At 52.8% G+C, this 15,925-nt stretch overlaps 1 protein-coding gene across 1 annotated transcript in view; it reads right to left on the bottom strand.

The window, feature by feature from the left end:
• Positions 1-15,925, bottom strand: part of ADAM9 (ADAM metallopeptidase domain 9) — a 96,248-nt gene that overhangs the window by 61,804 nt on the left and 18,519 nt on the right. Inside the window, exon 2 of the mRNA XM_075601207.1 lies at positions 2,393-2,487. Within this exon, the coding sequence (XP_075457322.1) occupies positions 2,393-2,487 (95 nt within the window). The remainder of the gene's footprint in view (positions 1-2,392; positions 2,488-15,925) is intronic.

The following is a 15,925-nucleotide window of genomic DNA, read 5'->3' on the forward strand; positions in this document are numbered from 1 at the left end:
TAATACTCCCTCTCCACATACACACAATACCCCCCTGCACACCACACACATCCCACCCCCCTGCACCTCACATCATTCTCCCCCCCCCTGCACCTCACATCATTCTCCCCCCCCCCCTGCACCTCACACCACTCTCCCCCCCTGCACCTCACACCACTCTCCCCCCCTGCACCTCACACCACTCTCCCCCCCTGCACCTCACACCACTCTCCCCCCCTGCACCTCACACCACTCTCCCCCCCCCTGCACCTCACACCACTCTCCCCCCTGCACCTCACACCACTCTCCCCCCCTGCACCTCACACCACTCTCCCCCCCTGCACCTCACACCACTCTCCCCCCCTGCACCTCACACCACTCTACCCCCCTGCACCTCACACCACTCTCCTTCCCTGCACCTCACACCACTCTCCCCCCCTGCACCTCACACCACTCTCCCCCCCTGCACCTCACACCACTCTCCCCCCTGCACCTCACACCACTCTCCCCCCCTGCACCTCACACTACTCTCCCCCCCCTGCACCTCACACCACTCTCCCCCCCTGCACCTCACACCACTCTCCCCACCTGCACCTCACACCACTCTCCCCCCTGCACCTCACACCACTCTCCCCCCTGCACCTCACATCACTCTCCCCCCCTGCACCTCACATCACTCTCCCCCCCTGCACCTCACACCACACTCCCCCCCTGCACCTCACACCACTCTCCCCCCCCTGCACCTCACACCACTCTCCCCCCCTGCACCTCACACCACTCTCCCCCCCTGCACCTCACACCACTCTCCCCCCCTGCACCTCACACCACTCTCCCCCCCTGCACCTCACACCACTCTCCCCCCCTGCACCTCACACCACTCTCCCCCCCTGCACCTCACACCACTCTACCCCCCTGCACCTCACACCACTCTCCCCCCCCTGTACCTCACACCACTCTCCCCCCCTGCACCTCACACCTCTCCCCCCCTGCACCTCACACCACTCTCCCCCCCTGCACCTCCAATCACCCCCCCCTGCACTTCCAATCACCCCCCCCTGCACCTCCAATCACCCCCCCCTGCACCTCACATCACCCTTCCTGCACCTCACCTCCCCTGTACCTCACCTCATGCACCTCACATCACCCCCGGGGAATTGCCCGCCTTTTTTTTTTTTTAAGTTTTTTTTTTTAAATCTCATCGCGGGCCGCACAGAGGCCGCGGGGCCGTATGTTGTGCAGGCCTGTTCTAGAGCATCATACTGTACATTGCTTATTTCTCACTTCTTGCTCTTTACCCTTACCTCAACATACATTTTCTGTGCCCAGCCCTCACCCACCTCTCAACACTAAACTAGGACTGCTACCACTAACATGCCGCATCCTACTTTTAATATTTGCTCTAACCTCACTTCTTCCAAACTACACTTGTCTTTCTACCATCCTAATCTAGCTCCATTCATATCTCCATCTCTTTTTTCTACCATCCTAATCTAGCTCCATTCATATCTCCATCTCTTTTCCATGTCCACTACCTCAGTTCACATTAATTCCTTTCCTACCTGTGCCCTTTGACAGTACTCAACAATACACCAGGCACTAAACCACACCCCTTCAAATCCTCCTCACGCATGCTCTTTCTTTCCATGCTTCTCCACCTTGCTTCTGGGGATCTCTCCTCCAATCCTGGTTCCCGTCTAATTTCTACCTAGCTGCTCACATCCAACTTGTCCTCCTCGTGGTGTAAACCTCTCTAACCTCAGACCCATCCCCACCCTGTAAACCTCCCTCACCTCTCCCTTTCTCTTGTGACCTTTGGAATGCACGCTCCATTTCTATCAAGTTTCTTTCTGTACATGACTCTTTCACGCTCTGCTCCTCTTTGCTATAATATTGGCCCACTCAGTCTGTCTCTGCACTGAAAGCTGCCCTATTTTATGGTAGCCTTTCTTTCTCCCACACTCCGAGCCCTGGTGGCAGGGTGGTGGCGTGGAGCTACTCTCCTCAATCTGTCATTACCAAACCCTTCCTATTCCTCCTCTTCTTTTCATTCCATTGAGGCGCACACTGTAGAAATAGAAACTATATAAAGAATTACAATGAAATATACAAACAGTGTTAAATTGAATTCTTCATAACTCTTAAAATGACTTTCCTATTGGCAGCGTCTTCAGTTTATATATCCCATTAATATATAGGACTTTCCAATGATCTGAATCTCAGTTTATAGAACAGAGATATCATACAGTACATATAAGCATAGCTTCTTCATTTTTTTCTACTAGACCAAAGCCTCCACCGTGGAATTTCTAAAGTAGTAATAAAATGTCTTTATAAAGAGTAACGCATCAAAACCCACACACAAATCAATATATTTTAGAATCATTGGCTAACAAAAAAAAAGAGCTTTAATTACCTCTCTGAGGGAGCTGGAAGTGTCTCTTTTCTCTCTCGTTAATCTCTGGGGGATTATTATTTCATAAGACGACAGCAAGGACAGTTGTTGAAGGCCTAACACAAAAGAGTAAGAGAAATGAGTAAATATAGTTACATAGTGCAAGCAGCATAAAAAGTCTAACTCCGTCTCCATTATATGACGATATATGATTAGGGTGACCATACTAGTCCCGTTTTTTGGTCACGCATTTGCAGTTGGCGCATGTGCGAAGAGAGCTTGCTGTCCACGCGTGTGCATGCGCACGAGCAACCACTGGGGGAGGACACAAAGCGCAAAAACTTCCTCTCCATGGTGGAAAAATCACATGGAATCGTAAACCGATATAGGCAGCATATGTATGGAAAAAGAAAAAATATAGTGCAACACAGTTTTAATTAATACTAGCTGAGAGCCCCGGCGTTGCCCGGGATGTTTGTGGTGTGGGTGTGGCATTTGGATGGGAGTGGTCCACGCGGCCCATGTGCGGTGGTAGTGCTGCTGTGGCTGTACTGATGGTGATTGTATCGGTGTGCTGATTTGGGAGGTTTGGTGCTGATGTGGGGTGCGGATGTGGGTGTGCCGATGGGGGAGGTGCAAAGGTGCCGATGTGTGGGTGCTGATGGTGTTGATGGGGGCTGGGAATGGCGGGGAGCCGAAAATGCCAGTGTGCTGGGGGCATGGGATGTGTGCTGATGTGGTGGTGCTGGGGATAGTGTGTGTGTGTATACATGTTTGTGTGTATAAATTGTATGTGTGTGTGTGTGTGTGTGTGTGTGTGTGTGTATACAATACGTGTGTGAGTGTATACGTGTGTGAGTGTTACGTGTGTGAGTGTGTGTATGTCTCCATGTGTGTGTGTATGTCTCCATGTGTGTGTGTATGTCTCCATGTGTGTGTGTATGTCTCCATGTGTGTGTGTATGTCTCCCGTGTGTGTGTGTACGTGTACATGTGTGTGTGTGTACGTGTACATGTGTGTGTGTACGTGTACGTGTACATGTGTGTGTGTGTGTGTGTGTGTACGTGTACAGTGTGTGTGTGTGTGTACGTGTACATGTGTGTGTGTGTGTGTGTCTACGTGTACATGTGTGTGTCTACGTGCGTGTGTGTGTACGTGTGTGTACGTGTGTGTGTGTCTACGTGTGTGTACGTGTGTGTGTGTCTACGTGTGTCTGTGTGTGTGTGTCTACGTGTGTTTGTGTATACGTGTGTGTGTTTGTGTATACGTGTGTGTGTGTGTATACGTGTGTGTGTGTGTATACGTGTGTGTGTGTGTGTCTACGTGTGTGTATACGTGTGTGTGTATACGTGTGTGTGTGTGTGTATACGTGTGTGTGTGTCTACGTCTGTGTGTGTGTGTCTACGTGTGTGTGTGTGTGTTTGTGTCCCTGTGTGTCCTTTGGCCCGTCACTCCGCCTCAGGCCAATGAGAGGTGTGCGGGGCGGGCAAGGGACCCATGAGGTGGGAAGGGGGGGGGAGGAGGTGGGGAAGGGGGGGGGGAGGAGGTGGGGAAGGGGGGGGAGAAGGTGGGGAAGGGGGGGAGGAGGGAAGGGGGGGGGAAGGGGGGGGAGGAGGGGGGAAGGGGGGGGGAGGAGGAGGTGGGGAGGAGGGGGAAGGGGAGGTGGGAGAGGAGGGGGAAGGGGAGGTGGGGAGGAGGGGGAAGGGGAGGTGGGGAGGAGGGGGAGGGGAGGTGGGGAGGAGGGGAAGGGGAGGTGGGGAGGAGGGGAAGGGGAGGTGGGAGGAGGGGGAGGGGAGGTGGGGAGGTGGAAGGGGGTGGGGGAGGTGGGAAAGGGGGGGTGGGAGGAGGTGGGAAGGGGGGAGAGGAGGAGGTGGGAAGGGGGGGTGGAGGAGGAGGTGGGAAGGGGGGGTGGGAGGAGGAGGTGGGAAGGGGGGAGGAGGAGGTGGAAGGGGGGGAGGAGGAGGTGGGAAGGGGGGGAGGAGGAGGTGGGAAGGGGGGGGGAGGAGGAGGTGGGAAGGGGGGGGGAGGAGGAGGTGGGTAGGGGGGGAGGAGGAGGTGGGAAGGGGGGGGGAGGAGGAGGTGGGAAGGGGGGGGAGGAGGAGGTGGGAGGGGGGGGAGGAGGAGGTGGGAAGGAGGTGAGGAGGAGGTGGGAAGGGGGGGTGGAGGAGGAGGTGGGAAGGGGGGGAGGAGGAGGTGGGAAGGGGGGGTGGAGGAGGAGGTGGGAAGGGGGGGTGGAGGAGGAGGTGGGAAGGGGGGGTGGAGGAGGAGGTGGGAAGGGGGGGAGGAGGAGGTGGGAAGGGGGGGGAGGAGGAGGTGGGAAGGGGGGGGAGGAGGAGGTGGGAAGGGGTGGGAGGAGGTGGAAGGGGGGGGGGAGGAGGAGGTGGGAAGGGGGGGGGGAGGAGGAGGTGGGGAAGGGGGGGGAGGAGGAGGTGGAAGGGGGGGAGGAGGAGGTGGGAAGGGGGGTGGAGGTGGGAAGGGGGGGAGGTGGGAAGGGGGGGGGAGGAGGAGGTGGGAAGGGGGGGAGGAGGAGGTGGGAAGGGGGGGGGAGGAGGAGGTGGGAAGGGGGGGGAGGAGGAGGTGGGAAGGGGGGGGGGAGGAGGAGGTGGGAAGGGGGGGGGAGGAGGAGGTGGGAAGGGGGGGGAGGAGGAGGTGGGAAGGAGGAGGGAAGGGGGGGGAGAGGTGGGAAGGGGGGGGGAGGAGGAGGTGGAAGGGGGGGAGGAGGAGGTGGAAGGGGGGAGGAGGAGGTGGGAAGGGGGGAGGAGGAGGTGGGAAGGGGGGGGAGGAGGAGGTGGGAAAGGGGGGGAGGAGGTGGGAAGGGGGGGAGAAGGGGGAAGGGGGGGAGAAGGTGGGAAAGGGGGGGGAGGAGGTGGGAAAGGGGGGGGGAGGAGGTGGGAAGGGGGGGAGGTGGTGGGAAGGGGGGGGAGGAGGTGGGAAGGGGGGGAGGAGGTGGATGGGGGGAGGAGGTGGGAAGGGGGGGGAGGTGGTGAGGAGGGGGGAGGTGGTGAGGAGGGGGAAGGGGGGAGGTGGTGAGGAGGGGGATGGGGGGAGGTGGTGAGGAGGGGGGGGGGGAGTGGATGGGGGGGAGGGAGAGGGGAGGTGGTGGATGGGGGTGGGTGGTGGTGGTGGGAAGGGGGGGTGGTGGAAGGGGGGGGGGGGGTGGGAAGGGGAGGTGGTGGGAAGGGGGGGTAGAGGGGGGAGGTGGTGGGAAGGGGGGGAGGAGGGGGAGGTGGTGGGAAGGGGGGGAGGTGGTGGGGGAGGAGGGGGGAGGTGGTGGGAAGGGGGGGGAGGAGGGGGGAGGTGGTGGGAAGGGGGGGAGGTGGTGGGGAGGAGGGGGGAGGAGGAGGGGGTGGGGGAGGGGGGAAGGGGGGGAGGAGGGGGTGGGGAGGGAGGAAGGGGGGGGGAAGGGGGGGGTGGTGGGAAGGGGGGAGGAGGTGGGGAGGAGGGGGGATGGGCGGGGGGAGGAAGAGGGGGGAGGTGGTGGGAAGGGGGGGGAGTGGTGGGATGGGGGGGGGAGGTGGTGGGATGGGGGGGGGGGAGGTGGTGGGAAGGGGGGGGGAGGTGGTGGGAAGGGGGGGGTGGTGGTGGGAGGGGGGGGAGGGTGGTGGGAAGGGGGGGGGAGGTGGTGGGAAGGGGGGAGGAGGGGGGAGGTGGTGGGAAGGGGGGGAAGGTGGTGGGAAGGGGGGTGGGGGGGAAGGTGGTGGGAGGGGGGGGGGTGGGAGGTGGTGGGAAGGGGGGGAGGTGGAGGGGAGGTGAAGGATGTGGGGGGTGGAGGGGAGGTGAAGGGGGGGGTGGAGGGGAGGTGAAGGGGAGTGAAGGGGGGGGTGGAGGGGATGGAGGGGGGGTGGAGGAGAGGTGAAGGGGAGGTGAAGGGGGGTGGAGGGAGGTGGAGGAGGAGTGAGGGGAGGTGAAGGGGAGGTGAAGGCCGCTCCCTCACCCGTCCGGCCGCTCCCTCACCCGTCCCGGCCGCTCCCTCAGCCGTCCGGCAGCTCCCACGTGGATCTGAGGCGGGAGGCAGCTTGTTGTGGCCGCTCCCCGCTGTGTCCCGGGCGCTCGCTCCCCCGCTGACTGTAGCGGCGCCGGGGGGGGAGGGGTGGAGGGGAGGTGAAGGGGGGTGAGGGGAGGGTGAGGGGAGGTGAAGGGGGTGAGGGGGGGGTGAAGGCCGCTCACTCACCCGTCCGGAAGGTCCCACGTGGATCTGAGGCGGGAGGCAGCGTGTTGTGGCCGCTCCCCCGCTGTGTCCCGGGCGCTCGCTCCCCCGCTGACTGTAGCGGCGCCGGGGGGGGGGGGGAGGGGGGGGGGCTGAAAGCGCGGGAGACAGGGAGACACGGGGAGAGGAGGAGGTAGCGCGCGGGTGTGGAGGCTGATGTTCGGGGTGGAAAAAGGCCAGGCGGAGCTCCGGGACCGGTGGGTATGTGAGCCCCACCCCCCGGGTTATACATGCTGCTAATGTACACCCCCCTCTACTGTGTGTGTGTGTGTGTTTGTCCCTGTGTGTGTGTGTGTGTCCCTGTGTGTGTGTGTGTGTGTCCCTGTGTGTGTGTGTGTCCGTGTGTGTCCGTGTGTGTGTGTGTGTGTGTGTGTGTGTGTGTGTGTCCCTGTGTATGTGTGTGTCCCTGTGTGTGTGTGTGTCCCTGTGTGTGTGTGTGTGTGTCCCTGTGTGTCCTTTGGCCCCGTCACTCCGCCTCAGGCCAATGAGAGGTGTGCGGGGGCGGCCAAGGGACCAATGAGATTTCCCCTAGGGACACCGGACATCCAGGCAGGCAGGCCAGGCAGGCATGCATGCAGGCAGGCAGGCAAACATACAGTGCTTTCACTATATAGTATAAGATAAAATACTCGAGCAAGGAGCTCAAATACACTCACATGCTCCAGAACAAAAAAATCGCAGTTTAACCACTCTGGGTTCAGACACCCCTGAAGAAGTCCGAACTACCGGATGAAACGCGTAGGGTTACCTGTGCGCCCGACCTGTGAAGCAGTGAGATTCTTTGCGGACTCTCTGCCGTGACATCAGCTGTGTTGCCATCGCGTCTTCCCGCCCACACGGCCTGCGTTGCTGCTGACTACAACGGAGCCAGATGATCCTTCTCCCACAGCTGGATAATTGAAGTAACCGGTCCGTGACGTCAGACGCCGCCCGAGTGCGGAAGCAGAGGACGTGTGTTGTAGCTGACTGGAGCCTTACCAAGCTGCGTCTGAACCCAGAGTGGTTAAACTGCCATTTTTTGTTCTGGAGCATGTGAGTGTATTGAAGCTCCTTGCTTGAGTATTTTATATTAATTAAAACTGTGTTGCACTATATTTTTTCTTCTTTCCCTACATATGCTGCCTACATCGGTTTACGATTCCATGTGATATTTCCACCCTGGAGAGGAAGTTTTGCGCTTTGTGTCCTCCCCAGATGTTACTTTGAGAGACTGAGAAATCTCTCACACCAGCTGCATCTCCTCTTGGTGATATGTATTTGTTTTTTGTTTATTTATTATGTAATATTAAGGTTTGCGCTTACTTTCCTTGCACGAGCAACCAGCAAGTGCCGATCGTACATGCGCGGTTGGCAAGTGCTCTGCCCATGCATAGTCGGTGCTCACCAGGGGGATACAAACCAGGACAGCACCCGAAAAAGTCCTAAAAATCGGGACATCTGGTCACCCTATATATAATATTACAATCTTATTTTCAGGACACAAAGCCAATCCAGCGATTTTCACACTATTTTTAGGATAGCAAAAAATAAGCATTTCTGCCAACATTTAAACTATGTCCACTAATCCAGTGTGGATGGGTTAACCACATGGGGAAAAAAGAGATGCTTCAAAGACCACCTGAAGCTGATCTGTCCCTCCCCTCTGTCTTTTGCTGTGAAGTCCAGGTCTGTGCTATGCTGCAGTTTCATTCTACAAAGAATCTGTGGGAGATAACACCAGAGTCGCTTCAAAGGCGTCAGCCAAAGGGCAGCCAAAGGGTGTCACTGCTTGCTGCCATTCGGTAATTTAACAGCTGTTCTGTTGCCTTCTGAACTCACCAGTCTTCTCATCCCCTGTCCCGATGTTTCAACCTAACCTGCCTATAAATTGTAAGCTCCTTGACGCAGGGTCTCTTCTAACAACACATTGCAGGCCTATCCTACCTCTTAACACAAATTTGATCCTGTCTAATCATATATTAATCTCTAACTGTCCGTGAAATGTCTGCAAATTGAATGTATAACCTCTGTTTATTTAATGCAACCATGTATTATTATTATTGTAAGCCTGGCTTTTCCTGTTTGTCCCATGTGTACAAAATAATTGTATTTAATTGCTGTTTTTATCAAACCGACTTTAAAGTATTGCAATTCCCCCTTAAGTTTACATAAAAAAAATAACGATGATTATGACTGGAAGACCACGGTAATGGGTCAAAACCATGTACCATATGAGACTGAAAGGTGCAGTTACCCCAAGTAACTATTTGAAAGTGAGCTCAATGTGATATCCTTTAAAGCAGACACCAACCTCATTTTTAAGGCTATTTTTGACCTTACTTTAACATATTTTGTTTTTGTAAGCTCAACAGCAGCAGTACAGTGCCCACATAGCAACTCCCGCTGTTCATTCTCACACTTCCAGTCCAGCAGCCAGCACTGGGCATTGGGGTTTCATTTACGTTTTGCAGCCTAGATTTACAAAGCTGTGTAAAGCATCCGAAACCTTAAAACTGCAGTTGGGAATGCCAGACAAGAGGTTACTTGGCTGAGGGCTTTCGCTTCACTATAATTCAAATAAGCAAGACGAGATTAACTCAAAGCTGATGAGCGCACTTTTTAGCAGTCATTCGTAGCAAAGCTTACATTATTATGTAAGCAAATACATTTCCAGGATGCGCATACTGTACAAAGCTAGGAAAAAGCAGTATCTGAGACTGTTTCATGCGAAACTTAACAAGCAAAGAGAGGATTTCAGCAGCAAATAACTTTTTAAAATACTCAGATATTTTTCCTAGTTCATTATATCACTAGGTATTATTTAACTATATGCTACTTTGATACTCGTTAAACTCCTAGCTCCACTGAGAAAGTTCAAAAAATTATTTACCCTACTAGAAACCTTTATTTCCCTTTACAACCTTGCTCCTGGAGCTTAAAGTCATTCAGTGGTTTCCAATTACACAGAAATAGGAGGTCACAAAAAATTTTTGTAGGTCCTTTTAAAGCAGCAGTTCTGTTGTCCCCTGATAATCTGGGATCCCGGTTACCACAATATCGTCCGTGAGTAGATATTCTGCCCCTTGGGTACAAAGTGGCTACAGTCAGGGTTCACTCTAGCAGCCAATAGATCTGTCAACGGCCATATTTGTAAATTTTGTGTGTCTCTCACTGGCACAAAAGAACTACAAATATTTTGGTGACTGGGGGGGGGGGGTCTCTGGCCATGAGGGAAGCACAGAGCATGTTCACGGGTTTCCCCCAAATCAGGCAAGATTTATAAAAGGGGGGACAAAATCAATATCGTACAGAATTGCTGCTTTCATTGTGGGAATACAGAATTTTCTAATGGAGCACTTCTAATTTCTACGAGCTTTAAAAACACTATCCTGACAAAGGACAGAGGTGTGACCGAGACATTGATCATGTTCAAATAAATATATATATTTCTTTCATGAAAACCACTGGAGCGCCTGGATATATATGTTTACTACAGCATAGAAGTGCTGTGGCAGGACTTCAGCATTGCGAGTTCTCCCTATTCAGCACAGCTTTCAACACCTACAGCATCCTCATCTCATTTAGGTCTTATCTCGAAACCAAACAAATGAAAACAGTGTTTTGTATCCTCTAAACAATAAATACAAGTATTATTTGCCCCATGGACTTCAAAAGAACTAAACTCTTAAAAGGAAGGATCTTCTTAGAAGTCAACATCCCCGTACACACAGGAGGTGGGCCTAAAAGCTTTCAAGGGATACTCATTTTAGGATTAAGGTTCAGCCTCTAATACACGTCAGCTGCCCAAATAGACTTGTAGCCTAGTGGCCCTGGCTATGTGTTTTCCGGCCCAGGCATACAAGTCCTGGTAAGTGCAGACAGTGTTAGGGTTAACTCCCTTTCACATGGGCCAGCATGCGAGTCCGTTAGCACACCAGTTCATTTGTTGCCACAGCCAGGTGCAGACTAGTGGCAGTTGGAAGTATCATGCCTGCGGGGGGTTGCTAACAGGGTCACATGCACAATGGTGTGATGCCTGTCCAACTAAACCTGCCCAGTTTTGGGGCAGGATTATTAACCCCTCCCCAGGTATACAAGATGCTTCCTACCTAAATTTAGAGAGGATTCCAAGATGTAGCCTGCTCCCCAGAGAGTGAGGCGGAGTTCTGCCTTACCCCCCCCCATCAAGGGGCAAGGGGGTGACGACAAACCTCAGGGGTCTCAAGCCCTTGGGGGGCCTAGTCAGGGAAATAACCATGCAAGATGCGAAGGAAGCGTTCCATGACTGATGGGTGCATGAAATACCTCTCTTGCAAGAGAAGGAAGGAATCCAGTCTGGTCTGCCATTAAATGGTGAACTGTTCCTTGCCTCTGTGTGACTTACTAGAAGGGGTTCCTGTAGGGACTACTCGCTGCCTCTGGCAGATCCCTGCAGGATGGAGGCGCTGTACTGGAGAACTACAAGCCTGTCCCATTGTTACTCACACTACCATCCGGGGAGACTCAGGCTTCCTGGAAGACCACAGGTGAGCTAATCAGCACCACGATACATCATGTTAAAATATCCTCACCTTCTTACACCTATCAGTTTCCTCCACTGACTTTACCCTCATACATTATTTGCCCGTGCAGAGTTTAGAAGGACCACTTATTTACACTTATCAAACCATTCAGACTAAGATGACCATTTAAATTGTAGGATCATCCTCTTGAATGCATCAGTTGCCCAATATACTTCAACAGGATCACCCTCTTACACATCAATGGACAACGGGCAGTCTGGAGGATGCATGTGGCCTTCTGAGGCTTTACCTGCCACCCCAGAAACTTGCTCTCCTGCTCGCCCCTGTGCAGAGGGAGTGGAGATGTTGCGTGGAGCGTGGTTTCTCCCCGTTCACTAATGACAGTGTAAACATTGTGCTGCTCATCTCCTCTCCTGTATCAGCTGGTTCCCAGTGTAAGAAGAGGAGGAGTGGGACTGCATTTATCAGTGAGCCGGCATTAAGAGGCTGACCAGAGGGGAAAAGCTCCTATATAGAATGTGGGAAATGTGCGGCCATTTTGAGCGCTTACAGGGAGCACATGCGGCCCTTGAGGTATATCATGTTGCCTGCCTCTGCTCCAGCACATACATACCAGAAGAGCCCTGTGAGGCTCGAAATCTTATAATACTATTTTTTATCCTTTTCATTTTTTCACATACAATAAGGGACCAATGCAGCTAAAATTATTGATTTTTCTACATCAGTTTCCCCACAGACTTCAATACCGTACCCCCAACCACACATTGGTTACTCCATAGACGCATAGGCTCTCCCCTCTTTCACACATCAGTTGCACCATAGACTCTTATAGCATCACCCTCTTACAAAGCCAAAACCATGCATGTACTTGAACCAATAAGGTCAGAGCTGTGCATACAAACAATCCTTTCAGGCTCTTACCAATGATGGAAATGTAAGAACTCCTTTTCCTTTCGTCTGGCTCACGGCAGACAAGTTTAAAGAGCGCATGCTGTAGGAAGTGAGCTTTGGAGATGTTTCAACAGCCGAGTGGAAAATGTGCGCATAGCTAGACTTATTTGTTGACCTTCTCTGCTAGAGGGGTCTGCAGAGCATTGCAAAGCGATCTAAATTGTAGACTTTAAATAAGATATGTCCCCTAGAAGAAATACCATTTTCTTTCACTTTCAATCCTAATCCCGAAATTTACTGTAAAATCCACCAACCAGTTTTCCATTTTAGACCAAGATCCGCCAAATGTTATCGTTGTGAATGCAAAAATATTATATAGGTCACGTACACAACTATGTTACAGTAGATGCAGGTACTGCGGTTGCAAGCCTCTCTTCTCCACGTTTGTAGGTTTATATATGTAACACACACAGATTAACATTATTCCCCCAGGGGGTGGGCGTGTGTGCATGTAAACCCAAAGTGTATGGGATTCTGTATATCTATATGCAAACTAGGTACAGTAGCAAGGAGATGTACAATCAAAATGTGCAACAAAAACAGTGTAATATAACTAGAACAGTCCTGAATAATAATTGGTGAAATATAATGACAAAGCAAGGAATGTGTCCTTTGGGGAAACAAAAAAAAAAAAGATATATTGTACACACACAGCATTGTTTTCGTTAGAAGAAACAATGTTGGAGCCCTAGACAAAGAAAAAAATAAAAGCACCATAAATCTAGCTTAATACAGCTCAACCCCATTATAACGCGAATCCGCTTATTTATGAATTATGAATACTTTACAACACGATTCTTGGCGTCTTAAATACTTTATTGTACAATGCATACAATTGTACATTATTTCCAACGCGATCCGATGTGATTCTTTGGACCCCAAGCACAGTGTTATAAGGAGGTTGAGCTGTATAAGGAAATTAATCCGTATTCCAGCATTACTACTAATAATGTCAGAACTACATCATGTGTCTCTCCAAACCGAAATAGCCTGAGTGCAGTGGGGACAAGGAGGTGATAGACTGGTAGACAAACACTTATTTATTCTAGCTTGTGCTGTGATTGCAGATTGCCAGTAAATGTTAATGGTACATCATGTCCGGCACAATGTTTTCCTCTTTCTAAGGTATTGAGTAATATGTTGAGTAATACTTCCAAGCTTCCTGAAATCCCTGTATACCCAGTGAAAGCTTCTGCTTTTGCCCACATTTGGTGCATCTGTTTTTCTTGGTCTTTAGCCCCTTTTCTGCCAAGGAGTCCGATGAGTGTGTGTATATATGGGTCTGTGATTACATAGTTAAAAAAAGTGCTGCACTCCTGATACGGAGAAAAAACACAGCACTCAGATTAAAAACACAGTAGTGGTTTATTTGTGAATCTACAAACATTGTTTAATTTTATATGAGTGAGATATATATATCGACAGATAGATAGATAGATAGATAGATAGATAGATAGATAGATAGATAGATAGATAGATAGATAGATAGATAGATAGATAGATAGATAGGATAGACCACACTTTGTTAAGTTATGTTGGGTAAAAAAAGTCACAAAAACCCTCCACAGTAAAGCATATAGCAAATGGAAATATTACTGTATGCTCATGTGCATGTCTTAGACAGGTCTGCAACCCTGCCTTTCACCATTATCACCCAGCATACAGTGCTTCCACTGCAGCAAGGGTTGGATTCCCCCTGGTTGCTCTCCTCAGCACGAGAGCCCCCCGCTTAAACCACTCCCCCCCACTCAAACCACACCCCCCCCCCCACTCAAAACACTCCCCCCCACTCAAACCACGCCCCCCCACTCAAACCACGCCCCCCACTCAAACCACGCCCCCCCACTCAAACCACGCCCCCACCCGCTCAAACCACGCCCCAACCCGCTCCAGCTCCCTAGAGAGCGCAGGTAGCAGTCAATTGCCTATCAGCGCGCGCTGCCTGCATGCATACAAATATACCCCACTCCCACCAATACATCTACAAATATACCCCACTTCCCCCCAATACATCTACAAATATACCCCACTCCCCTTTAATACATATATAAAATACTCTACCAATACATATACAAATCAAGCTTGCCTTGGGGATTATCACAGGTCGGGTCGCTGGCTACAAGAGGGAGGGCGTTGTGGTGATGGGGGGGCGATGGGGGGGGCGGTGGCCAGCGGAACTGCGGGGGGCGGTAGCCCGGCGGCTGGAGGTACTGCGGGGGCTGGCGGTGGCAGGGCCCGGCTGCAGGTCACAGCAGTTGCTGCCGGCCCTGCCCCGCTGCAGGCACCTCTCAGTCCCACAATGGCTGCTCGTGTGTGCGCCGGGCCTCCCTCTCACGCCGGCGAGGCGGAAGCTTAGCCCAGCTGACTTCCGCCGCTGCCGAGAGACCCGGCACCGGGTGCAGCGTTTTATTATTGGGGGTGTATTTTTATATGTATTGGAGGGGGTGGGGGTGTATTTTTTATATATGTATTGGGGGAGTGGGGGTGTATTTTTATATGTATTGGGGGAGTGGGGGTGTATTTTTATATGTATTGGGGGTTAAGTAAAAGTTGTATGCTAAAATTTGTTTTTCCGTGGTAGGTGTGCTATGGGTTGGGGGGCGGGGGGGGGGGGGAGGGCCCTGCTCCTTTCATTTGTCCTGGGCCCCATGATTTCTGTTGGCGCTCTGATTGTGCGTGTCTGTGTGTCTGTCAAGTGAAACACACTATATGAACAACTTTAAAATAGTAATTTCGCCCGTAATTGAAAGTAAAAGTACTGTAAATTCAGCATACAAACAGAAATTACAACTCCCCTCCATTTCAACCCTCCCCCTTGCTCTTGTCCCCACCCTTCTGCCTTCTGTCACTCCCCTTGTAGCAAGAGACGTCTCCCAAACTCAAATTACAACTTTCTCTTGGGCTACTGAGACGGGAGACATCATCCGTAGCCGGCACTATAAGCGCAGCCTAAGGCCTCGGCCAAGCTTCCCGCTGGCGTGCCGAGGCTCCGGGAAAGCGGGTGCTTTCCCTGGCCTTGCAGGTGCTTTCCCTGCGTGCCGTCAGGGGGCGGGCCAGTGGCGTCACGGAGCTGGTTCGCCCTCATTGGGCGAACCGCTCACGTGACCGGCCCTGCGCGCCGACAAGCGGGGAAATGTAAAATTCTGGTAAGACCTACGCTTCCGCGCGCTTGCGGAAGCGCAGGTGAGCCCCTATTAAAGCCGCTCTAATTGCGGCTGGAGGGGCTCAGTGCTGAGCGGGAGCGCGCCTCAACCAGCAAGCAGCAACCATGGACGAGGCCTAAGGCTGAGGACCCGCTGCACGTGCCCGCACGGCCGTCTTGCTTGCCGGCGGTAAGTCACTGCACCGCAATCTGCAGAATTTATTTTGGCGCGGGGTGCATGGCCAAAGCGGGTCGAGTGGGCTTTTGGAAGGTCTGGTCCGGGAGGAGAGGCAGATAGGTCAGGTGCACAACACACACCACACACTTCCCCCCCCCCCCCCAGCGCACCATGTGACGTGTCACCGTTCGGGATCACAATCCTCTTGCATCCCCTGGCGGCTAACGCGTCACAGTGTGTAGTGAGCCTTGCAGCGAGGAGGGACTGGGGCAGGCTCGGGAGGAACTCAGGAGCTAATGAGTGACGCGCGTGAGGCCGCACGCCACCGACCGCAGCGGGTCCTCAGCCTTAGACAGGTCTGCAACCCTGCCTTTCATCATTAAAAGCTGTGTTAACAGCAAGCATTAGCTTATAAGGGTTCCTTGTAAAAATGGATTTCAGGCAAAATGTGACACGGTGTGCTGATTTGCATGTAATTTCCCAGAATCCGTTGCTGCAGTGGGAGCACTGTATGCGAGGTGATAATGGGGAAAAGCAGGATTGCAGACCTGTCTAAGGCCTTGCCCCCGCTGCC

The sequence above is a fragment of the Ascaphus truei genome, chromosome 5 (assembly GCF_040206685.1).
Source record: "Ascaphus truei isolate aAscTru1 chromosome 5, aAscTru1.hap1, whole genome shotgun sequence".
Taxonomy (NCBI): domain Eukaryota; kingdom Metazoa; phylum Chordata; class Amphibia; order Anura; family Ascaphidae; genus Ascaphus; species Ascaphus truei.